This window comes from Podarcis filfolensis (assembly GCF_964270895.1).
Source record: "Podarcis filfolensis genome assembly, chromosome: 13".
NCBI lineage: Eukaryota > Metazoa > Chordata > Lepidosauria > Squamata > Lacertidae > Podarcis > Podarcis filfolensis.
Window position 1 is genome coordinate 19,395,417 of NC_139615.1, and position 26,931 is coordinate 19,422,347.

Sequence of the window (26,931 nt, forward strand, 5' to 3'; positions counted from 1 at the left end):
ATGGTAGTTTTCTGGTTATCTTCCCTGGAACAGATTGTTTTGGGAAACTGCAAAACATGTGAAGGCTTTCAAGGAAATTGTAATTGTCCGTTCACAATGGTGCTAGAATCAGCGAAGCCTTCTATCAGAATATGGTACATTTCAGCCAGGAGTTGCCTTTGTTCAGCTCAATTCCCTATTTTGTGGATTTTCTCCCCCACCCCCACCCTCATGTGCTTCTCAAGAACATGTACCTATTTGGGTTGCATCTCTAGTTCTGTTCTTACTGTTTCCATCCAGCTTTTTTGAACGTGATTTTTTCAACAGAAATCCTGCAGATGGGGTAACTCTTCAAGAAGTGTGATAGGCATGCTTGTTGAAACAGCCCACCGGGACCTCAGGTTGTGTATTCATAACCAGCTCCTAATTTATTTTACAAGTTACCTGCTATTCAGTTGTTGTTGTTCTGTTCTCAATGTTCCCCCCCCCTTTTGACTTAATATGAGTATCACTGGAAACATATGACAAAAGAAAACCAGACTGTTATCTCTGTAACTGGCCTTCTAGGTACTCCAGTACCTATTTCAGGGATAGTTGGGGTAGGGGCACAGCTTTTCAAGCAAAAATATTTTTGTAGTGTAGATGAAAGTGTTCCTTGCTTAATTTTTTTTTTTTGAACTGATGGATGCTGCCTCTGAAAGGAATTTACTTAGTTTGGACGGATCCCCCCCCCCGTGGTCTTAACCATACTGGAACCCCTTTTATATGTTTTGCTACTGCTGTTCTCTCTGTGATGGAAGGGGGTGGAGAGAGGCTTTAGATAAGAAGCCTCCAAGCTCTATAATTTCTGGACTAATTTCTGGTCTTGAAGCTTACTGACTCCTGCAAAAGTAGCGAGGGGTGAAGCTTGGGTGTATGTATCAATCAAACACGCCTCCTGCTGATTGTCCCTTCCCTATCTAGCAAATGCAAATTTGGGGAATCATGTGTTTGCTGCATCATTTGTAGTTCAAATCTGCAGCAGCTGCAAAATACGGTAATTGCAATGGTCAGGGTAAGGCAAGCCTAGGGTGAGCTAATTCCTGAGGGCGGGCACTCCGTAGAAGGCTAACAAATGGATGGGAATATGGCTGGAGACTGCAGAGGTGAGGGGCCAGGCACCTCATGAATGGGAGACACTGCATAGCTATTCATGCTATCCTTGCAACAAGGAGGGCTACATTTTAGAAGGGATTTGAGATTTTCAGAAATTCAAACATTCTCAGGATGCATGGTAAAAGCATTCCATGCCTGTGCAGATGCCTCTAACACACCTTCAAAATTATTTGTGGGCCTAATACTGTGGGTAAATGGGCCTGTTCTTGAAACCAGCCCCGTTGCCTTTAGCGAAACTCCTGACCTGCACTTTTGTTTATATGAAAGAAGACCTCCTTTTGCTTTTCCTGAACGTGATTTTTATTAGGCTGAAGAGGCTTCTCTTAAAGATGCCTAAAAATGCAGTATTTGAAAATGGACAATAGTCTACTCTTTTTCACAAGTCACAAAAATACTGGAATGTTAGATCCCGGTCAACAGAGTGCTTACTATCTATTAGGTGGGAGCAATGAGCTGTCTGAATGCCCCACAGACTTGGCAAAAAAAATTGTGAATGTTGTGTCCACACAAAGATTAAACTTAAAAGTGGTTCACTCAGTTTATTTTTTACAGGTTCTTTTATCTGTCTTGCATCAGGACTTCTTAGCAGCTTCCTTTTCTCTCCACAAACTAGGAAAGGGAATAGTGTTAGGTAGGTGGTGGCTGTAGGTACTGCAGTTGCAACTGAGGCCAAGAGCATCCCTTGGATTCAGCCCAGGCAGGTTGTTGGTTGAACGGTAGCACTAAGAAGGACACTGCAAGCAGTGCAATGAATGCAGGGAGCCCTAGAAGAACCAGATTCCAAAGGATGTGCAGTAACAGGCAGCTGGATGAGACAAGAAACCTGTGTGGAGAGAGGACATTGTGCTGTTCTTATTCCTGTGGGATAATTTCATACCACCAACTTCAACAAACCCGTTCCAAGTTAACAAGTTTTGGAGGGGGTGGTGATAAGGAGACAAAAGCAAAGAGGAGAAACAGCCATTGGGGAGAGTTGGGAAAGTTGATGGAAGCAGTTGTGGTTTTCAGATAAGGCAGCAGAATCTCCAAAGAACAGCAAGGTGTAGCAGGGTGTGCAACATTGAACCACCCTGCCACTTTATATTGTAGACTGCACCTATTTTACTGTGGCTACCTGGGAACAGGGTAGTAAAAAGTGTGAAACACTAATACTGCCAGGAATATAAGAACAATTATGTGCAGCTTTCTCTCTGCGGGAGACCATGCAGTGTTTATGTGAGAGCCACTGGAAGGTGTTCCCCACCTGGACATGTCTTGTATTACCATCACTGGTGGGGGGGGACAAAGACTCCAGAAAAAGTTGTGAGGATCCACCCACTATGACCTCACCCTTGCTTGGACCATGCATAACAGGAGCAAAAGGGGAGGAACTCCCCCTGCCAAGGGAAGTTGTGGAGACCAAGCAGCAAACTTCAGCACTGGACAGGAGGTGTCAAGTACCGCAGCCCATGTTGGTATAGTTGTATAGTCAGGAAGTAGGTAGTGCATTTCATTTCTCCATGTCTTTTTAGAGACAAGTTCAAAAAGCTATGTCACTTAGTGACAGAAGTTTGGCAGGCCATTGGACAACTACCACTGAGCCCCTAAATCAGAGATTTCCAAACTCTGTGTCGCGACACATTTAGTGTGTCGGCTGCAATGTGCAGGTGTGTTGCGTGAACACTCCCCACACTCCTCCAGGGCTGGAAAGGGGTTAGTTTAACTTCTGGTTTGCTAGTAAAACTGAATGACTGTGTTGCGAAATGATGCATGACTTTAAAAGTGTGTCACCAACAAGTTTGGAAAGCTCTGCCCTAAGCTGCTGGGGAAGTCTGCCAGTATCAAAAGCATCCCTGGAGGAAGTTTGCTACCCCAGAGTGGCTAAGTCACAGTGTTTGATGGAGCTGGTGTTGAGCAGTTAGTCTATGGCTTGGAGACCACAGGTCTCAACACCATCTGCCACTCCAGAGCATTCCCCCAAAGAGCCCACAGGCATGAGGCTCTAGTACTTCATTCCTAAAGACTGGGGTGGCAGAAGTCAATAAGACAGCCATCTTCTGGACAAACAAGGCATAAACAGTGCCTGCCCAGTAGAAGTTTACTCCCACCAGAGGAACACTTTCTAAATACCGTATTTTTTGCTCTTTAAGACTCACTTTTTCCCTCCTAAAAAGTAAGGGGAAATGTGTGTGCGTCTTATGGAACGAATGCAGGCAGGCTGCGCAGCTATCGCTGAAGCCAGAACAGCAAGAAGGATCGCTGCTTTCACTGCACAGTGATCCCTCTTGCTGTTCTGGCTTCTGAGATTCAGAATTTTTTTTTCCTTGTTTTCCTCCTCCAAAAACTAGGTGTGCCTTGTGGTCTGATGCGTCTTATAGAGCGAAAAATACGGTAATTTGATTTTCTGAATCAAAGGCTAGAAGGGAAGCAAAAAGGAGTGGCCAAGATGTGCTTGGGAACGGAGTAGAATAAATGCATACTAAGAAGAATGGGAAAACTTAACGAAAGTTAGAGCAGAAAAATACCCCACATGACTTGGATGGATTCAGACTCTGGTTTATAAATTTGTTAAATAAACAAATTAGAATACAGGCTTTTTTCCTTACTCTATGTGCAGTGAGGAATCCCAAAGTGACACTACTGCAGCGCTCAACAGAGAAATGAGCAGGAATCTGGGTGTGCATGGAGCTGGAGTGCACATTAACCTATCTAGCTTTAGATGTTACCCAAGTGGGACTGTGCAGATTTAGAGTGCATACTGGGACTGTCCAGAGAACATGAAGAAGGGTGAATGGGCTAGCTGCACATTTTGTGTCCCTTAATTTCTATACCAACAGGCAACTACAGTATAGTTTGCCTTGAAGCGATACTAACTGCCTGGGAACCCTTAGTCCTAAATTCAAATATGTGGGGCTAAGCATGGTTACTCAGTAGCGGAGGAAAGGTACCCTACTTGGGTCTGAAAGTGATCCCCTTTAGTATTCACAACACCCACAGTGTATGGGGTCACAATACACTGACAGTGTCTTCTGCAGCTGAATTCTAGCTCTGCGTCGATCTAGACAGCAGCTGTAAGAAATCTGCTAAAGGTGTGATTGATATATATATATATATATATATATATATATATATATATATATATGGAAGGGAATCTATTCCAAGGTAAAATTCTCTATAAGGCCACATAACCCGATATGGCAGGAAAGTTTTTCCACAGCATAAATCTTACAAAGGAGTTCCAACAGTGAGGCACAAATCACATTCTTGTCAAAACTGTCTGTGACAACTGCAGTAGTTCCTGACCTTTGAAGCAGGATTTCAAACAAGTTTTCATCTGACTTCTCCCTAACAGTTGGGATTAGCTCGCCACACACTGGGACTAAGGCTTGTTCCTGAGAGGCTGTTGTAGAATCTCTGAAGAGCCAAGCACATTAAAACACCTCATATGTCAAAATACTTCATTTGGAACGTTTGTTTCCTGTCATTTGTTGCACCACAGAAGCATATGCATAAGTTTAAAAATTCATCTCATCCTGAACATGGTGCTTTAATTTGATTTCACCACTATGCATCTGGTATTAACAGCAACTGTACACTGGAGAGGATTACAGTCAGGGATTTGGGCAGCAAGGCATATTCTTTCTATTTTTCCTTACAATTAGGGCTAATCCAGGAACAGGCTTGTGCCTATATCCCAGCTTCAGACAGTCCTTGAAACAGTGCAAGAAACCAACTGTTCCTGGAGCATATGCTATATAAGTCATTTTCAGTTTCATATTACTTTCTAGACTGACCTATTTGAAATTGATTCTTTAAACCTTCTGTGTGGGAGATTATGCTCATGTTTTGCTGATTAGAAACATGATTACAAAGTGTAGTATGATACCGTGCCCTCCTAAAAACAAGCTGTTTGTTGCTCATCCATTGTACTTAAAGTAGAATGTGTCCTTGCCCCTATTCTATTCAACTTCTATATAAACTCCTTAGTCGGAAAGATGGAGGAAGCAAGTACTCACTCCCCAAACCTAAACAATATACCAATCCCAGTCCTTTTGTACGCAGATGATGCGGCACTTATTTCCTTCTCTTGTGTGGGTCTAAGAAAACTTTTACGAGCTCTTACAGAGTATTGCGAAGCTGAACACCTAATAATAAATTACACTAAATCAAAAATTATGGTGTTCCCCAAGAGAAAGCTCCGACATAAATGGAAAATCAATAACCAACCTATTGAGCAAGTAACATCTTTTAGATATCTTGGAATAATTTTTGATGAGAAGGGATCTTGGTGCCATCAGATTAAGAATTCCATTGCAAATGCGCAAAGATCTTTTAGAGCTATCATAAGATTCTTTTACAGAAAAGGAGGTCAATATGTTCCTGCCGCCTCCCAGGTCTTTGTTGCAAAAATACTTCCACAACTGATGTATGGCACCCAGATATTTAACTGCCAAAAACTTAAGTCCCTGGAATCTGTACAAACTAAATTTTACCGCTCCCTACTAGGGTTACCTACCTGTGTCTCCAACACTGCCATTAGGCTGGAGGTAGGTCAACTCCCTATTAATGCCAGGATATGGATCCTGAAGATTCACTTCTGGCTAAAACTCATATTTTTCCCAGTGGGAGTGGCTCCATTGACTTTATTAGACCCGTTTCAGTCTAAATGGAGATTGTCGCTTTATGAAAAATTGAAGGGCCTGGGGCTTTCCCTACAAGAACTTATAGCCGCAGGTTTTGAAAAGGCTAAAATGATGGTGAGCCAGCGAATAGGAGATGTAGAGCTTCAGGACCATATGAGCAAGATAGATAAATACCCAGCTATCCAAGATTATGGGAAAGGGTTTAATTTAACCCCATATTTGCTGGATCTACAAATCGCAAAATATAGGCGGGCGTTTACCCTTACCAGATTTGATGTACTGCCATCTGCCTTACTAAAGGGCAGATACGAGGGCACACCCTATGCCGAACGAGTTTGCCCATGTGGTCTGAAGGAGGTGGAAACGGCTTCACATGTGTTGTTACACTGCGACCTCTACGGGGATATCAGGTCACTGTTTATCTCTCCTATCGTTCAGAAATTTCCAGGTCGATCTGAATCTCAGCGGCTGAAAATCCTACTAGGAGATAAAAACCCAGAAGTAACACTGAAAGTGGCCAAGTTTTCTGCGGCCGCGATCAAGCGGAGGGCATTAGTTGTAAAAAAGTAAAAGATCTGACCCTTGGACAAGCCCCCCCCCTTTTTTTTTTTTTTTGTGTGTGGGTGTGAGTGCATATGTGTATTGTTTTTATGTATAATTTTACAACTTTTAATTGACACCATCATTCCCTCGTAAACTACTGTTGTCTTTATGTTTTTTCCTTCTGGTCTATGACCGTAATAAACTTATTCATTCATTCAAAGTAGACCACCTCATCTTGCCTTATGGTAGGGACCAACATGCACACTTACGATTCTGCTGAGCTGAGCAGTGTGGTTTCTGGAAAGGTAGAATACACAGCCTTGGGGAAAACAAAATTGATTGGTGTGATGAAGATGTTTTTTAATGCAAATTAAACAATTATGTCTACATACTAGCCTCCTTCTTATTTCTCTCCTGTCTGAGAGTCTGTTACTTTGCAGTGTGTTTGATACACCAAATGACTCCTCATGAAATTTGAAAGTTTTAATTCTTCACAATGCTTTTAAGAAATATGTTCCACAAAGCAATTCAAAAAGGAACAAACTCCTGCCAGAACAGCAGGTACAAATGCTGTACCTAGACTATGTGCAACCTCCCCCCCCCAACAATTTTACACAGCCTTGAACGTGCTTTTCACAGTATGCAAAGTCATCATGCAATTGCAACCCATCAAATGCTCTGTAGCTAACTATGTAGATGAAATCAAACTCTTTGAGAATGTTAACGAACATTCATAAGGAAAGTTGTCGTGGAAAAGAAAGGCTTCTTTAGCAAACATATCACCTGAAGTGCATTTCCTATCCTTATCCCTAAAGCAGACTTCTTTTAAAATGTTGTAAGTAATTTGCAGTTGTAAGTAACATTCCGGTTATATCCAGGATCACTTCCAGTATCTTACAATTTCTTGCTCTTTATCTTTCAGTAGTGGTGGGGAGCCTGTGGCCCTGTAGTTGTTGGTGGACTTCAGCTCCCATAATCTCTTACTGGCTAGGGCTAATGGGAGTTTGGGGTCCAGCAACTCTAGAGGACCACGAGTTCCCCACTCCTGCCCTGCAGCTTCTTCCTTGGTTCTTTCATCCTGCTTCCCCCTTTGGCCCTCCAGATGTTTTGGGACTACAACTCCCATGATCCCTAGCTAATAGAACCAGTGGTCAGGGGTGATGGGAATTGTAGTCCTAAAACATCTGGAGGGCCGAGTTTGCCTATGCCTGTACTACAGCTTAGTCCCCAAACCCAAATGGTGGGTGCAATCTCTTCCCATTGCCACTTTTAAGAGAGATTTATTTTGAATCCTTTGGCCATCTTATGCCTGTTTCAGAACTAATATTTTTCTAGGACTGTTGTACTTCCTGTTTCAGGGGAGGTCAATAACCCCCATGAGGACCAGAAGAGGAATGACTGCTGGCAGGAGTGCAGAGAAAAAATGCCATGCTGCACCGGTAGAAGCAAAATCAAACGCCTTCATCTACCTCAGCAGCAGTAAAATACGTCTCTCTCTTCTCTACAACCACAGCTGGTGCTGTAGCTCTCCAACAGTTTGACTTTACCCCCGAAGGCACACGCTTCCATTGTCTCCCGAGACAGACGGATGCCAGCAATAAGGGGGAACCTCTCTGTATGCGTATAGAAAAATAACATTTCTAATGGAAAGTACTGAACACTTTTCACTGGCATGTTAGCATTCCACGCACAGGTGTTTTTTTAAAAAATATACAATTCCTCCTCCACACATCACACACACCTGCTGCCTAAAGCAGGACAGTCTGGAGCAAGTATTATTATTTATTATTGACTTATTTAAGGTATAAACTGGCCATTTTTTCCTTTTTAAGGAGTCGCCTTCACCGCAGAAAAATGATGAAGATAAGTTGGCATCACCAAGAATGTACACCAATGCTTTTCAAAGGTTCCACAAAAATATGGGAGAAAGGAGTGACTGCTTCTGCCTAGCTGTTGTTGGCATCCATCTGTCTCAAGAGACAATGGAGTGTGCCTTCAGGGGTGAAGTCAAGCCGCTGCATTAGCAGCAACAAAGTGACCTTCCTGGGGCACAAGCCTGGGCTGTGTATAGAGGCTCTGGGCTACTCAAACAAGAAGACCCTCCTCTCAGCCTCGATGTAGTCCAAAGGAAAGCAGCGCGATACGTTTGGCACCAGCTTGACTGCAGGAGTTGCCAGAAGGAGGCATACAAAGTGCTGTCCAACCATCTTTGTAACTAAAAGGTTGGTAATCCACAAGGCAGTGTAGCTGACACCTATCTCTTTCATTGGAGGAGTATGGTTTCTTGGCATATGTGTACTTTCAGCTGCCTCATTCCAAGGACGGAACAACCCAATGATGGAGGCTGTTCCCACAAAATGAAGGGAAAATAGAAGGGTATCTAGTTCCATCAACTATAAACAGAGGAAGGAAAGAGTGATGAGTCTTCATACTGATGTGAATCTTTGGCCTTCTTCAGCATCATTCAGAAAAGGAAAATCTGCTTCTGAGGGTTTTTTTTAACTAAAATCCAGTACAATCAAACAAATGTTGAGATGATGGAGTCAGGTGGTGGCTGTTACGGTAAGCAAGGCCCATTTGCAGTAAATAACCCAACATGGCAAGTAATTGCGATTTTTGTATAAAAGCCACTAGACTCAGATAAAGGTTTTTCTTCTTCTTCTTTGTTTGATCCTTTTCTCATCTAATAGAAAAGCAATTACCTTTCAACAAGGTACAAGCTCCCATATTTGCACTTGGGTAGATGGAAAAACAACTCTTTGGCCTAGGAAAGGGTAATTTGCAAATACAATGTGGTAGAGACACATTATCTCATTGTAAAGAAGGAATTTTTCATTAGTCTAAATAGAATGAAGAGAGGCTGTCCACTCTTTCTTTTTGTTCATCCTAGCTTTAGGACCATTAGTTATATGCCTTAGAACACCAGACATCAATGGAGTTCAAACTGGAAAACAAAACTATATGATTGGACTCTTCACTGATGATTTACCGTAATGATTATGACTCCTGACCCGCTGAACATGGGAGCAGCAAGACTTCAAGAGCTTAACAACTTCACAATACTATCAGGCCTGCGGGTTAACTTCTCAAAATCTGAAGCTTTATGCTTCAATGTACCACCCAGCATCCAAAATTCATCCACAGAACTCACAGGCATTAGACTGTCACACAAAGCTAAGATAGTTAGGAATAAGTATAAGAAATCTTAACAGACTCTATTCACAAAACTATCCCCCTGTATGGTGGACAATTCTTTAAACTTCGGGGGGAAATTGGTATTTTTCTATGTTAGGGGAAGAGGGGAACTTTGGAAGGAACTTAGAAGGGCATGTTTTAAAGGTCTAACAGCCATGCTTTACCTTGCTGCATATTTTGTGCTTTTAAATCTCTGCTGGGGTTATCTCACCAGAGTACTTGCCCCAAACCTGGATGTTGGCATCCAGGGACTTCTCCTCTTCTATACCAATTTTTTTCCCTTGCCACCAACAAGTTTATCTGAGCTTTGATCTCCCTGCTGGGATGCTGATGATAGGCTGGGTAAATAAAGTATGTTATGTGCTTCATTATTATTTGTGATAAGATGGGTGACACAATTGATTCTAACTATTAACTGAAAGGGGAAACCCCAGCAATACTGGATTCCTGCTTTATGCCACTGATCTGTATATTTTTTAAAAGCCTGCTTCCAACTGTGTGGAGCTGGACAGAGATTAGAATATTGGTGCCCTCCCATTCCAGACCTCCTTTATCTCTGATCACGTTCAAAATGATTTCTTTAGCTGAAAGATGTGAAAATGTTACCAAGATGTCTCTCAGTCTGTTGTTGTTGGACTGCAAACTAGCACCAGAGTGATAAGCATTGTCAGTGTCAGTAATGGCAGGCAGGCATTATTTGATTAATCAATATAAAATGAAGGATTTAGTACCAGACATTTCTGAGTCTCTTCCAAGCCTCTTATTTTAACATTTAAATGGTGCAAAGCATTGTCTGACATTTACAAAGCTGGATGTCTTTAGCTCAGTCAGATAGCTTTTAAATTCTTTTATCATGCTTAATTCCCATTTTAGTTGTTTCATTTGCTATTGCAGCAACATCCAAGATTGTGATTCTGTCTAATCCAATGAAGTTTCTATAGGTTTTAAGGCCGATTTCCACTCTTCCTGCAGATCATTTTTTAAATCTTGCTTCAGTTTGTCAAGTTGAGAAGTTAGCTCTAACAGCATAAAACTTGCCATTGCCTTGTCCTTTTTTGACAGTTGGTACCATCATAGGCTTTTCCTCTTCTCCTGAAAGCGCCACAACCAGGATCAGATCTTTCCATTAAATGTAAGATCAGATATATTTTTGCCTTTAAACTCTTTCCTTTTGCTACATCTCCCTTATCGGCATTCACAGTATCATTGATTTTTTAGTTTAAACAGGAATTAGAGCCTGATTTATGGCAACTATGGTCAGAGATAAAGACTTATGCAACCAATTTTGATTGGTGACATCCAGTGCTATTTTTCTAGGGGGGAAAGGTGCCAGAACCCACCATGAATGCCTCTTTTGTTCTCTTATAATGGCATTGGCATCCGCCTGAGAGGTACCGGAACAGAGTTCCAGCGAGTTCCAGCTGAACTTCCAGACTTTGGTGATAAGAAATGTGACTGAAAATGCACTGCAAAGTGCATAACACTTGCTTCACACAATGTTGTCTAATCCCCCTGCAAACTAATTCAGGGAGGCATATGGTTTTCAGGATTTTTGTCAGAATCCTGAAAACTGTTCCTTGAAAATCTACCTTTATTGAGATTCCGAACTGCAGCCTCAAGGAAGCTCAGAAAATGCTGTGTGTGGTCATTTACATGTCAAGTAAGCATTTCCAGACATCTTCTGATGTTAGTGTCTACCTCAAGAAAGGGGGGGTGTGAAACTATCTCCACTAATGCAAACTATCATAACCTCCAGAACTGTATTATTCAAAATAGTACCTGCTTTCTTAGATACTGAGCAGCTAATGTCTTTTTGTTAGTATTCATACTAAACTTCCCTACTGCTAATCATGTCCCTGTTAGCTCCACTGGTGCCCGTTTTGTAATTGAACACAGACTGTGTAGTCTGTGCGCCCCACAGGAAAGCTAATGGGCTTTTCATTTTTCTTGTGCCAATGCCGGAGTCCCGCTTTCCTTTGAAAATGAGGCTGATGGGCCATATGTCTCTCCAAACTTTCAGCGTTGGCTTTGCTTCTATGACTTGCCATGGCACACACACCCATTTAAACTGTCAGCATCTGGCTCATATATGACTATGGAGGTAGGAGAAAAGGCTCCTCTTCACTACAACATGACAAACAGCAATCTTCCCTTCAATCAACTGGATAGCAAATGCTCTTTAAATAGGAGGATGAGATTAAGACAGTCAGCTTGCCATCTTCCAGCTCCTACATCTAACATGGCTTTCTTTGCCCCCACATTCATGTCCACTAGTATATGCCCAAGTTAACAGGGGTCTTTTTCAAGATGCAAGGACAGGGCACGCTTTATCAACACCCACCCATACAGTCCTCAGTTCCTCCCCTCCAATTGCCAACAAAATGCTACTGCAGCTTGCATAATAAAGAAACAGCTTGATTTCACAAAACCCCTTTAACAAATAGGGCAAGCGAGAGCACAACTGACTCCACCCCAAAGGCATTAGCCACAATGTCCAATTCATAAGATTTCTGGTCATGCACTCTTCTTAAACTGAGCAGGGGACTTGTTCATATTTTCAGCACCATAACTCTACACCTACACAAATTCCTACATGTTTACAGCAACAAAAAGGCAACAAGTCCCATCCACACTTTGATGTGACAGCAAATGCATGTCTACCAGCTGGAAGCCACAGTATTCTTGGTGCTTTTGCTTATGTTGTATTCCAATTTGTAGACAGAAACAAAACAGTGGGAGGCTGCTGGGATAATGAGTCACACCGCACATTGGGTCCTTAGTATTAAAGTATATCTTGGCAGGCCTGAAAACTAGAGTTCAGAGAAAGGCTACCAAGGTAATGAAAGATAAGACTATGGATCATGCTCTGTTTTTCTAGAAAAAGAAATATATACAGCACCTGGCCCAACAACACAAAATTTGAGCTAGCTCCAGATATCAGTAGGTAAAAAGTTATTTTGAGAAAATTAGAGGTGTGTGCTATGGGATGGGGTGGTCAGATCAGTCTTTGAAAAGACTTTCCACCTTTGAAACAGGGGTCAAAGCTTAAAGTGCTGCTTGGTGTGAAGTCAATCTAGTTTGACTATTACTAACAGCATACTGGTAACTTTAATTCAGCAGACATGTTCTCTGTAATAAAAGGAAGAAAACTTTGTCGTTATTTTTCTTACCACTTGTGAATTCCACACTTACCCTTTCTGCCAAAGATCCAATGTCACCTGAAGCCAATGGATCTGTCACCAAAGATGTCAACATCCCACACAAAGGACTAGGCAAATCAGCCTCCTCGCCAAACTGCTGCTGAAGACAGCAAGGGACTATCATCATTTTATAGTCCAATAAATCTTAAGTCTTTCTTCAACATACACTTCTGTGACACAGGTACTGCTTTTCTCCAATACACAAAAGTGTAATATCTTGTTACTGGCAAAATGTTATTTTTCTCCCATTTAGCACAACAACAGCTACTACGAGTGTTGTAATTGTGTGAGTATCACAGGCGGTACTGGATAGTGGCTGCAACATCACTAGTGCTGAGCAACAACTCCCTTCAAACTAGATAAATGTGTAACCCTGTACAGCAAGCATCTACCCAAGACTCTGGGTTTGTCTGAGTTAAGTCTTGAGATCCTTTCCATTTATGGTGAGAGCAATGGTAAGACATTCCAAGAAGCAATACTCATTTGTGGAGTCTTACTCTCTGTGATTCTTCAATTTCCATCCAGAGTGGCTGTGCAGGGACCTGTGAGCAGGTCTTCACATTTTCTAGGAAATCTCCTGGCAGCCTGCATCAAAAAGAATGTTAACAGTTCATTGTGTCAAACAGAACTGCAAACAATTAAAATGGGAGTTTACATGAACCTCCTTGGCCACATAACTGAGGATCAACAACTTACCTTGTAATTAACAAAGCAAAATTAACAATAAACATTAACATAAAAATAACAACATAAAAATTAACAACGCTATTAGTACTCTTCTACACTAGAATTTCCTCTGGAATTTTCATGCTTTGCTCACTTACAATTTATGTGTCATCTGCATGATGTTATCAAATCATTGTCCTCCTGGGTTCTCCCAATGGTGATTCTGTCTTTTGTTCAGACTATACTATCACAATCTCCACAGGGGTAGATCACCTTATGAAATATACTCAGAGTTGCAAAGTGATTTCATGCTCTTTATTCAGCTCATAGTGGTGAGGAGGAATGAATGAATGAAAGTCCCCTCAAAGTATCTGCTTTATATACATTATTTACACAATGGGCTGCACATGATTGGCTAATTCCGGAATTCTACTGTAAGCCAATCAAGTTGTGGATTCACTTCTATCTGGAGCATGATTGGTTGGTTCCTGCCAACCAATCATACTGCTGCATTGTTCTAGGACCAATCAGACTGCTGCATTCTGAATCCTATTGTTCTAGGACCAATCAGACTGCTGCCTTTTGGATCCTATTGTTCTAGGACCAATCAGACTGCTGCGGTTTGGATCCTATTCAACTCAGTACATAACACCTTAGTACTATTCTTCTGTATTTTTCAAAAGCTGTACAGTGATATGCCAAGTGGGTGTACCTATCATCATGTATCTATTCTTTCACACACCTTCACTATTACCCTTTCCGGTCAGTGCTACTTTAATAGCATGCATATTTTTAATTACTCTTTTAATTCACACTAAAACACCTTTTCAACTATAGTTTAAAAAATATTATTAAAATATTTCTCCAGGACTGCTTGGTGTGTTTTAGTACAATTATTTTTAATGAATCTATAAAAACACATGCAGCCTTTCTGGTTGGAATCATTTCTTAATCGGTTAATTTGTGCCAAAACAGTTTTTTAGCTTAGCCTTCCTTTTTTTTAAAAAAAAAAAGGTTATTATAATCCCACAATAGCACTGAAATAAAAACAAAACAAAACACTTTTTCCATTTACTATTGCAGCAGGAGATATGAGGTTTTATCAGTCAGTTATGAAAGATGGTAAGCTTGGATGCAACCAAATTTGTTTTTAAAAGACTTTCTGTTTGTATCTGTCAAAGACTGTTTAGGTCTGGATAACATTAGGATAGCGAGGTAGATTAGATCACCTTAATATATATTTTTCCAGCTCTGATTTTAAAAATCAAAATGACTCCTTTAGTAGAAGTGCAAACCTCTGTCTCAATAAAGTGCAGAGCAAAATTATCCATGTTCGTAACACACCCAGACCTGACCTCAGTGTCTCCCTAGCAAGTCAAAACAAATTATTTTAGATTCTTAGTGCTAGTCACAAAGAACTGGGTCACAGAACATGATGTGCGTGCGTAAGAGAGAGAGATGGACAGGTCTCGGAGAGGACAAAACTAATTTCTCTTGAGACAGCAAATTAAGCTGCATCTGTTCCGTTTCTTGAGCACTCCCAAGGTACAACTACCTGGGGCCAAAGAAATCATTCCCTAAACATTCCAGCTCCCTGCTCAGCTGCTTTGTGGACTTGTTAAGTCTTTAAACAAAAGAAGAAGAACAAGAACAGAATGAGAGCAATAAGGATGATATGAACAACCTCATTTAGTCTTGGACAGATCATGCAACTATGAACTGTCCCCTCTGAGGAAAAAGCTGTCTGCTTTCACTGTCTGAATATCTGCCTCCAGGGGGCACTCAATTTTAACAGCTTTACCAGAGCTTAATATTACACTACTGAAAAAGTATTGAAAAATTACTATTAATAATATAAATAACAATTTTATTTATGCATTTAGTTAAAATTTGTATCCTGAACCATCACTAAACCTCAGGGTGAAGTAACACAATTTAAAACTAGCACTTCCAAATACAAGGGAATTAAACAATACATGATAAAACCCCATATGCTTCAGAAGCTTAATTTTATGCAATTAAAATTAAATGAAAAGGTCTTGCTAACAATCCTCAAAAACATAATAGCTTACTTAGTGGTATATTCTTAGAATATGATTCATACAGAATTCAAGCTAATCATAAACAGCGAGAATTTTGACAATTGCCAGTTAAAAGAATGAAATAATTAAATCATTTTGAAATTGCTTTGGGGATTTTTATTTATTTTATTTTTTTGGAAAATTCAAAAGCATTTCACTGTCCCGAAAGGATAATTCTTAGTTTAACACAATAATGATTTTACAGGCAACTGTAACAAAAATCATACAGCTTTCCCTGGCTAGACACCACACCTTCCTTTATACGAGATACATCTGGGCTTGCTGTATCCTAACCACCCCCCAAAACACCTGGCTTATTCTGGCAACACTTACACGTATTGGTCCTGATAGGATTGGGACAGGTGTTCTTGAAGTCTGCTAACCTCCAGTTTCAGTTCCTAATGGAGATCACAAAGAGAACCTGATGTGTAAGTATGGTAGCTACTATACTAGCACAAAGTAAAGTGGGGAAGTCTGTATGGGTCTACCTTGCAAGGTCTTGTGTACAATTCTATAAACTTTTCAGTGTTTCTTTTTTTAAATGTTTATTGAATTTTCAGTTTAACATTTCAAAATAAACAATTTACATAATACCATTTAATCAGTGGCTTCCCTCCTTCCCCTTCCATGGTTCATTTTGTTTGCCTATTATACCTGCATATTTTACTATAACCATTTTAGTCAGTTCTCCAATCGTACAATACTCGAATATTAGTTAACCTGTTGAATTTATCTTAATGCTGCCAGCGTTTTCAGCTGTGTGCAATTATTTTCCATATACTCAACAAAAGGTTTCCACTCCTCTTCTTGCTCTCTTCTTCTATATGTTAGACCTGCTAGTTCCACAAATTCTATCATCTTAAATTGCCAGTCTTCCTTACAAGGGACCGCCCTCACTTTCCATTTTTGGGCTAATAAAACACGAGCTGCTGTTGCAGCATACATAATTTTTTCTGACACCTGGGAACTTCTGCTTGAACTATTCCTAACAAGAATGCCTTTGATCTTTTTGGGAAAGTTGTTTTAAACATTTTTTTCATCTCATTGTAAATCATTTCCCAATACTCTTTAACCTTTTTACATGCCCTCCACACATGAAAAAAAGGTTCCCTCCATTTCTTTACATTTCCAGCACAAATCTGATTCTACTTTATACATCTTAGCCAACCTACTCAGAGTTAGATACCATCTATGGATCATTTTCATGTGATTCTCTTTCAATGTGCAGTAAATTTCAAATCATATCTTTTTTCCATTCTTTGAGGCAGCTTAAATTATTAACAATCAGGATCGTTGGGAATAATTTTAGGAAGTACAGTGGTACCTTGGTTCCTGAACGGCTTAGTTGCCGAATAAATCACAAACCCAGAACTGTTCCAGTTTGTGAATGTTTTTCGGAAGCCAAACATCCAACACGGCTTCTGCTTGAGTGCAGGAAGCTCTTGCAGCCATTGGAAGCTGCGCCTTGGTTTTCAAATGGATTCAGGAGTCTGTTTGACAGATTAAGTTTGAGAACCAAGGTACCACTGTATATTAATTTTGATGGCTGAAATTTAACCTAGTAGGGAAAGCGTCATCCTTTACCATATTGCCAACTCTTTTTAAATCTCTTTCCACAGTTTAATATAATTATCTTGAAATAAGTTGAGATTTCTCACAGTCAGCCAAATCCTCAAATTTCTCGACTGCTCATCCATGTTTTTGACTAACATCTTGGTCTTTTCTGTGTCTATTTTAAAACCCGCCACTTCTCCAAAACATTTAATTTGCTCTAATGCCTTGGGAACATTTATGTTATGTTGTTTCAATGTTAACTCCACATCATGTGAAACTTTTCAGTTTCATTTGTTTAAATATGAAAGAGTTATGTTAGCAGTTTTTGCACTGTATGCATACTGCTCCCCATCCAGTAGTCTATGTGTCCCTTTTCCTAGGGTAGCCTCTGCTATCTGTCATAGACCGAAGATGAGCCTTTGGGATCTACAACTGTGAACCTGTTATTCATCATTTCCCATTCCTTATCATTATTACCAATTCTGACTTGGTTTTTCTGTTGTCATAGAATTTGATGGGGGATACTTCTGGTTAATACACAACTAACTCCAAATACAGCTGCCAGTCTGCTGATGGGGGCATCTGGATGAGAACATGTGATACCACTGTTGTAATATCTGCACTAGCTGTCCATCTACTGTCAAGCTGCGATAAAGATCCTCATATTGTCTTATGAAGCCCTGGACAGCTTAGGTCCAGAGTACCTTGGGGACCACCTGAACCTTTATATCCCTGCTTGGTGACAGAGATGATCTTCAGGAGCATTGTTGGAACACTGTTGGTTGTTTCCCAAGTTGGTGAGGATCATTTGACAACAAGAAACCCAAGACTTTAGTGTCATCAGCCCAGTATCGTGTACTCTGACAACAGAGATTTAGCAGGTGCCTTCTATTTCAACTTTTAAGCTCCTGCTGAAAACTTTTCTAGTCCATCAGGCTTATGCAGGCAATTAAGAAGACATCTTTCCATAGTAGTTGACTATTTTCTGATTTTAACGTTTTTACATGTTTTTTATTGTATGGTTTTACATTTTTTAAAAAAATAAATAGCAGTATATAAATATTTTTATAAATAAATAATTGTTCACCCTAGACTGTAAAATATATATATCACTTTAGATTCCTCCTAGTCCCAGATTACCTGTACTACCAGTCTGTATTCATCCAAGGTGACTGTTAGTTCTTCAGCGTATTTTGTTTTCTGTAAACACAAAACATAATCAAACATAATAAAAACCAAACAAACAAGAAAGTTACTCAACCTCATCTCAAAGCAAACCATAATCTTACAGAAGCTCTGTCACCAAACTAATTTTTCAAAATATGGATGGTTTCTTTTCAGAACCAAGTTATGTCTAGCGATGAGGTTGCAGTGACACCTAGTGATCCCTGAATACAGAGACAAGCCAAAGCTGGAAAAAATGTTAGAAGAAGGGTACATATAATACTTCAAAGATTATCAAGTCATACAAATAGGACCATAATGTTTAATCAATTATAACTTTAAAACTATTGTTTTTACCCATGTGGAACTATAATCAATCAAATAAAAGTTGTGCAACTAATCACAATTAATCAACTAAGATTTGTTTAATTAGGTGGCAATATAACGTACAAACTAGCAACTTATCATGATGTCATGTACTCATTCAGATAGCTTCTTTCCCAACGGAAATACAGGGGAATTGTCTTCATGACACAGGTGGATGCTGCAAATGACTCCCTGTTCATACCACTGGAAACTACCACTCAGTCCATGGACTCACCAATGTACAAAATTGTTCAATGGGTAACCTGTAATTAAACCCAGTGTGTTCACAGGATAGCAAGAACTCTTTTCTTCCATGCAAAGAGGTGTGCAATTTGAAAATTAACCACATTACGAACAATATGTGGTGCTACTATCACCCACAGTGTCACTGAACCCAGGAAAAGAGATACTCCCAGACGCTCACCTCCATCATAGCACCTTAATTTCAGACTTCCAATTTGTCATTTTTCCTATGTATACCTCACCTCATTTAGGGCAGCATCTTTGCAGGAGATAAGGTTTTCATATTCAGAGATCTGGGACTGCAAGAAGAAAGCAGAATACAAATAGCTGCCCTCAAGTTATAGTCACAAATCCATACTACAAAAACAGCAGTCATCTGACAAACTAGTTGAACATGGATATTTTTAAGTACCTTCATTTTAGCCTTCTTTGTAAATAGGTCTTTGATTTTACACTTTGAGCTTTCTTTCTCCAGAAGCAGTTTCTTGTTCTAGAAGACAAATGCAACAGACTTTTAAAATTACTATCTCCCATGTGCTGCATCAGTTTGTTATTACACAGCTTCTGGGGTTGTTGTTTTTAGATTAATAAGGAAGATATCCATTCTGAAAGGATATCATGGTGTGTGCATATGTGTGATGATATCCTGGAGGAGGACATGTTGTTTCTTGTATGGAATTTCATTACGCATGCAGTGATTTGTATGTAATGGATGCTTATTCTCCATTGTGCAGTTAACAGCTGAGATTTCACCTCTACTGTAATGCCACAAGTGCAAACAGCAGTAACCTGCACTGAACCACATGCCTCATTTTCTTACATTTGTGTTATCCTACAGCTGACATGGCTGGTTTTACTTTTTTAAAGTCCCCATCGCCCCTGCTCACCATCTCCTGCACTTTATCCAATTGAACAGAAAGGAACTGCTGCTCTTTTACCTAAAGTTTGGAAGGGAACGTTACAGTTTGATTAGCCTGTATGAGGATCCAGAATTCCAATATAACATTTTTCAGCAGAAGGATAACCTGGTCTGTGAAAGCTTCTTGTGCAGATATATTATCCAAACAGGAATAAACAGTAGTTTCTAAAAAGCCAGCTGTCACAAGTTCATCAAACATGCTTTACAGAATTATCCACGTGCACAACACATTTGCATGTGTATTCAACTACATGAACTCCTTTCTTCTCTGTTTCAGAAGAACTGGCTGAGATAAAAACTCTCCAAGCCAAAATCCAAAATGTCATTTGAATAACTCAAACAAATTGAGACAACGGTGTGTAAGCTTTACAAAACAGGAATGTTTACCAGAAACTAAACTGAAGCACCTACCAGCTGTCGGGCTTGTGTGTGCAGTTTACTATTTTCTTCTTCCAGACTTTTTGAGAAAACCTTCAGATCTTCTAATTCATTTGCCATGACCCTAGCTTGTTCCAAGGCTGGCTGGGTGCTGTAATAAAGAATGGTGGTTGTTTAGTTATAATGATCTGAATTCTACCTCTAAACTTCACAATCATCAAGCTATGTGAGAAAGACCCAAAAACTGGAGACAAAACAGGGGGTTGAAAAGTAAAAGAAAAGCTTAATCCAAACCCAAATATATGTTGAGTAGGTAGCACTGCACTCAGAAGGGAAGGAAATAGGGAATGGCATTGAAGGTAAGGAAATACATGCACATCAGAGGGTACAGTGTCAGATTACAATAACTCCCTTCAGCACAACCAATGGCCCCTCAATGTTCCATAGATTCAACGAAGCTCTTGCCCCACTTCCTACAGCCCTGTCTTCATTACTGACTAAATCTTCTACTATTTGCCTTCTTGTATTAGTCATAATTAATGATACCAAGTCAAGCACTTTCAACATTTACCCTCTCAGCTTCCCCTTCAGGTCACATATCTCCTCAGAAAGTCTTGAGTTGAGCTCTTCTGCAGCCTCAATAGTCTTTTGCAGCTTGATGTTCTGCACTGCTAGCTGCTTGTTGCCATGTTGCAGATCTTGGATGCTGTTTGTTAGGTCTACAGCATCTTCCCTTTTGTTAGAAAAAAAGCAGGTGGGAAAATAAGCCAGAATTATATTTTCCCTTTGTTTACATCATGAATAAATTTACATCAAATCCTGTTTTTCCTTCCTCTGCAGGTGATCAGAGGAAGTTAGATAGCCTTCACCAAGACTGTTCTTTAAAGAGGAAGAGAGAAAATAATCCAAAGTAAGAAACGTTTTGCATATCTATTTATATTAGGCCTCACAGAACTCCCAAGGCAGGAAGGACAAAATTATTATATTAGTGAAGCTCAGTGGCGTAGCGTGGGTTGTCAGCACCCGGGGCAAGGCAAGTAATTTGCGCCCCCTAACCCGTGGATTTGCGCCCCCTAACCCTACAAATCTATGCCTATGAATGATGGTCCCTCTCTCTCTCTCTTTCTCATATTCCAATTGATTCCCATTTCCGCCGCTCGATCCCCGAAGCTCTCACCCAGCGAAATTCGTGCGTAATTACGCTTCGCCATCCCTAATCCTGCCGCTTCCACCGGGAAATCATGATGGTGCGTTTCTCCTCTCCAAACTTTCCCCGGCCCTTTGCCGGCCGGCGCAGCCCTTTTGGCTATGAGCTCCCCTCCTTCTCTGCCCGCTTCCAACCCCACCTCCCCGTCCAGCCTCCCTACCTCCTGAAAAAAGGCGCCGGCGCCGAGCAGGACCCCCCCCCGCGGCCATCGGAGAGAGGCGGGGCCGAGGGAGGCGAGCCAATGGGCGAGGCGGGGCGGGGTAGGTGGCCACGGGGGCGGGCGCTGCCGCAGTCCTCGGGTGGGAAAGGTAGGAGCAGGCGGAGGCTGGCCGGCCGCTCTGACAATAGGGGCGGGCCGAGGGCACGACGCGGCTGGGCCCTCTGGACTCGCGCCCCCCCAGATGTTGCGCCCGGTGCGGCCAGCACCCCTGGCACCCCCCACGCTACGCCACTGGTGAAGCTGGAGATTAATTTCAAAAGCACAACATGTACAGCAACATTCCCTAAACCTGTGTCCCCAAAAAATACAACTCCAATCAGCCTCAACCAGCATTGCTAGTGGTCAGGGATGATGGGAATTGTAGACAAGGCTGATGCAGAGTCGCAATTTTTTTAATGTTACTATTATGCTTTCTTAAAAGTTGAGAAAGTCACAGATTCATGTATCTTCTCCATCCTTCATCCATGCATGCAAGCAAGCAGCATTAGAATTCAAGCACAAATTCCGGCCAGGCAAAAATACATTGGGCAGGAGAGGAGCATGGCTCCAGAAGGTGTATGACCTAGGGAGAGTTCTGAGGGACAGATAAAGAGGCCTGCATTTGGCACCCAGGCCTGAGGTTTACCATCCCTACTCTAACTACTCATCATCTTAAAAGAAAATTCACCATGCCTCAGGTTCCCTTAGAATACTAACAATACAGACATCTCTCAGGGAATTTAATATTGAAACCAAGGCCATGTGTAAGGCAATATCTGACTACTACAATTACTAACCCCTCTTGTCGACAGTCTGCGATCCAATCTTTCATAACTGCACAGAAGGTAGAAAAATCAACAGCAATCCCTCTCTCTTGAGGGTCCAACATCTTATATAGAGACCGAAACCTCCAGTCTTCACAGTTCTGCCCTGTCATCTCCTGCAAGTATTCAATGATTCGGAAGACAGACACCTCTCCTATAACCAGAATTCAGGTAGACAGAATTACACAGGTAGGTAAAAAACTCAAATATAAAAACTGCATAGAACAATAAATCTGGATTTAGATGTCTCTGCTATCTACCAATGCAAGCTATTATGATACGTTTTATACGTCTTTGTTTCTCCAGTTTAGAAGAAATGAGGCATTTGTAACTGATAAAACCGTCAGTCATAAATATATGAACTGTATATATAAACTAGTCTACATATCTGTATTGTTTTAAAATACCCCATAGCAGTAGCTCACAAAGCAATTTTGCTTGGTCTGAAAAGTAATGTGAATTTATATTTAATTTTTAATCCATTAGCTTCTAGTCTCCATGATTAAAGAAAATGAGTGACTTATCAGGAACCAACTTTCAAGAAAAATAGGATTTTTAAAGGAATAGTAGCGTTGTACCACTGCTTCCCTTTCCCACCCACTTCCTTCTTATTATCACTTATTTTCTTGTCTTTTCTTCTCTTTCTATTATACCTTAAGTAAAATAATTTTATGTAACTTTGAAGTACTGGGAGGAGTCCTGGATAATGTCTATCAATGAATGATTTTTATTTATTTTTTTGCACATCCTAGTCAATAAAACTTTGTCTAAGAAGAAGAAAGTATTCCATCTTTCTGCTAGGACTTATTGTCATTAAAGTTGACCTGGAATTGTGTGTTTCTTCAATACAGTGATGTTAGGTTCACTGACAAAATGACATATAGCCAAGAGTCTATAATATATAACCTGATGCTAAACTATTCTGAAAGGTGTTTGCACATCTTAACACAAAACTGATCTCCCAGCAGTTTTGAAGACTGATAGTTCAAAACTTTCTACCTGTTTGTTCTGGATCACAGGCCTTGAATGTGCATTTCAGAACATGTTCTTCGGAGCACTGGCCTGCATTCAGGGTGATATTCTTGCTGCTGACGCCAATGCTGTCCTGTGGCATTGCTAAGGAACATGAGGAAGTAATATTTATATAAATGATTTTTTTTCTAAGCCTAGATTATCTGCAGACCAAGTCATCCTTCTGGGGCTGTTATGAAATGTATTTACAATCCCATTACTGAGGTGAGGGCATCTCAATCTGCTTGATAAAACCTTGGTAAATCAGCTGGGGGGGGGGAACTATGGTGGAAATCATATGAACTGGGGCGCTTCCAGGTGACCTTTTTACTGAGCATGCATCTTGATTTGTTTGCAGGGAGATTTATTATGTTACCTCAAAGCAAGTGTTAATTCAAACTTTCCAGTGCATTTCCCCATCACTTTCCTTTTCATTAAAAGTCTGATCTTTTGGGGAAGCAGATTTGTTCCTCCTTATTAATTATAACTGTGTGACCTGAATAATAATAATAATTTATTATTTATACCCCGCCCATCTGGCTGGGCTTCCCCAGCCACTCTGGGCGGCTTCCAAAAAAATATTAAAATACTGTAAGACATCAAACATCGAATTTGCTGATATGTGACTGAATCCCAACCAAAAATGGCAACAGTCCGGAAGTGCCCTGAGGAAGGGGAAATGGTTCTAGGAGCAGATGTTTCTGACGCAGTTACAATACTGTTAAATGACTGGCAGCTTAGAATGACCAATGCCTACTTTCTCTCGACAAGAATGCAGTTAACTGTCCAACTGCTTCATTTTCAAGTGACTTGTAATAAATATCCTCCATCATCACACACAGGTAAGTTCTTTGACAATCAGAACTTGGTTCCACAGATGTGTTCTTATCCAGGAAAAATAGATTATAAGGTCACTTCTGTGTGTACCTGCAACAAGCAAAACAAGAACATAATTCCAGTATCTGTGAAGCAAAAAAGCTACTTGGGTAATTAATTTGCCAGGCTTTGTAAAAGTAGCAAAATGCCTAGGTGAATTACCTCAAATTAAACTCATCTGGACTGCACCAAATGCACAACTTCATCTGTTCGAAGTCTCATAAGACTTTAAGGCTACGTAACACTATACCCACTTATCTGGGAGTAAGCTTCATCAAACTCAGTGGTACTTGAGTAGACATATATAGGACTGCCATGTGAAAGTTAAACCTGGCTTAAACATTTCACTAAGAAATAGAATGATAAAAAAGGGAGTTACTTTCATATCTCTTTGTGCGGCAGTAGCGTGGATGTAATGTAGTTGACTAATTTGGAAGGTTTTATTTGCTAACATCAGAATTATATTAGAAAACAGTATTTTCTCTCCTACAGGGCACTCTGTGCTGTGTGAGAACAACAGGCACAGGTTTTCAGCTGTATCATAGTGTCATGGACCTTGGATTGACTATATGATTTGCCATTTCACATATGTGGAGTGACCCCCAAATTTAGGTTTATTTAAATCAAAATAATGTATAATTAGGTTGAGATCCCTCCTATGATGGTGTGGTTTTAGTTCGAACAAATTAATTGGCGAGTCCAACCTACTGTGAATGGCATATTCTATGGAGGTGAAGCATGGGGTTGGCACATCTATCTTTCCTTTTCTCAATTCAGAAAGCTGTTTTTTGGGGTGAAGGGATGCATTATTGCATGAGAAACAAGACAGGATTGATATGGATTGCATATTCACTGCTTCACAAACCAGCGGTGGGAGGGCATTGGATGCAGAATTATCAACTGTACGCAGCCACAGTACAGTGGTACCTCAGGTTAAGTACTTAATTCGTTCCAGAGGTCCATTCTTAAGCTGAAACTGTTCTTAACCTGAAGCACCACTTTAGCTTGTGGGGCGTCCTGCTGCCGCCACTCCGCCAGAGCCCGATTTCTGTTCTTATCCTGAAGCAAAGTTCTTAACCTGAAGCACTATTTCTGGGTTAGTGGAGTGTGTAACCTGAAGCGTATGTAACCTGAAGCGTATGTAACCCGAGGTACCACTGTATTTAATCCAAAGTAACAGTTTATTTGGTAAAAGAGTATGTATTAATAGCTGTGGAAGGCCAGGTTGCATTTGCAAGGGGAGTAATTAGGCGTTTTTATTGATTTACTGTGGATGGCGGTAGGGGTCTAAGGCAGGTGAGGAGGAAAGCTGTTTCCTGATCCAAAAGTTTGGCTTTGGCTGTTCCGCCTATGAAGGCAGCTCAGTTAACAAGATATAGGGATAAAGGACTGGTAGCCATAGTCGGTACAAACCCCAAGGTCGTTGGACGGAAGAATCTTTTTAACCGTGGCTGCTTTTTTGAAGACATTTTCAATGGCAATGGATTTCGGGATATTTTATGTGGCTTTAAGCTTTGTTTTCGAACTTGTGCCTGCCGCAACTGGTCTCCTCAGGGAGGAAAATAAATTCAATCAATAATTAAAATTTCAATAAATAAATAGCTCGAGCATGCTTTGTAGCTTGCAGCGTAGCAGCTTAGCCATTATGGGCCGCCAACAGACGGCTTAAGCGAGGCCGGGTTGCTTTCGCTTCTCGAGTTGGCAGCAACGTTAGGAATTGGGAGGCTATAAATCCACGGGAGGGAGATTTTTGGAGACCCTCGGCCACGACACGGGTTAGGTCTAAATGTTCACCTGCGAAGAGAGAGAGGGGCGTTATCGTGCCCTTTTATCAACTGAAACGGGGCAGATTTGTACAGAAAGGAATCTACCGTCAAGGGGAGGGGGGCGTGCAGGAAGGCCGTTTAGCGGGGACTCTTTGTTTTCGCACCGCGCAGCTCTCTCAAGCAGCCTTTATTCGCGAGGCTGAGGAAGAGCAGCCCCTCACACGAGGGAGAGAAGCCAACCGAGAAGCCGAGGTCGAAGCGTCCGAGCGAGGGAAGGAGACGCGGACGGAGAAACCTTGTCTCAGCGAGAACCGAAGCACAGACGGAGATATTCCTCCGCCGCGGCCTCCAGACAGCGGGAGACGCGGAAAGCCGGACTCGCGCGCCGAGGCGTTGCTATGGGAGACGCAGGGAAAAAGGCGGGAAAACGCGGAAGCGGCGACGCTTGCGCCTGTTCCTTGGGCCCGTCGGTGTTTCCTTAGGAAGGTGGAGAGGCAGGAAGTTCCTCTGTCAAGCCTTTCTCCACCATGGAAAGATGTGCTCGCCTGCTGGCTAGCTCTCTCTCCACCAAACTTTTCTAGCCAGCCATGGGAGTAGCCAAGGTGGGGGGGACAGCTGCCTCTCTTTAATCAATACTGTACAAATCTAAGGTTCTGTCCCCACCCCTAACAAAAATTTCTGGCTACGCCCATGTAGCTAGCTAGCCCTCTTGTTTTCTGCACCCTCCTCATTGGTTTAATTATTAATTTCTATACCATCCTTCGTCTGAAGAGAACAGAACAATTTACTGTAAAATAAAAAGCACACCTTTGTTGGCATCACCTTGCCAACAAAGGTCCGTATAGTTAAAGCCATGGTTTTCCCAATAGTGATGTATGGAAGTGAGAGCTGGACCATAAAGAAGGCTGATCGCCGAAGAATGGATGCTTTTGAATTATGGTGCTGGAGGAGACTCTTGAGAGTCCCATGGACTGCAAGAAGAT

General features: G+C 41.1%; 1 protein-coding gene across 10 annotated transcripts; it reads right to left on the reverse strand.

The window, feature by feature from the left end:
* Positions 1–465: 465 nt before the first annotated feature.
* Positions 466–26,530, reverse strand: KASH5 (KASH domain containing 5). 10 transcript variants are annotated; one of them, XM_083580311.1, is made up of 16 exons: positions 26,054–26,530; positions 24,064–24,233; positions 23,295–23,411; positions 22,269–22,449; positions 20,637–20,798; positions 20,099–20,216; positions 19,656–19,706; positions 19,181–19,258; positions 19,011–19,067; positions 18,136–18,195; positions 15,775–15,839; positions 13,192–13,279; positions 12,687–12,791; positions 6,569–6,618; positions 4,417–4,527; positions 466–1,957 (listed from the first exon to the last, which is right to left on the reverse strand). In XM_083580311.1, exons 2-16 carry the CDS (start codon positions 24,137–24,139, stop codon positions 1,762–1,764), a joined length of 1,515 nt encoding a protein of 504 aa, XP_083436437.1. In that variant the 5' UTR covers positions 24,140–24,233; positions 26,054–26,530; the 3' UTR covers positions 466–1,761. The 10 variants fall into 10 exon arrangements, with proteins under 10 accessions (XP_083436437.1, XP_083436438.1, XP_083436436.1 ...); XM_083580312.1 differs by having other exon boundaries at positions 23,295–23,802; positions 23,912–24,233; positions 26,054–26,527; XM_083580310.1 differs by having other exon boundaries at positions 12,687–12,794; positions 26,113–26,524.
* Positions 26,531–26,931: the final 401 nt, after the last annotated feature.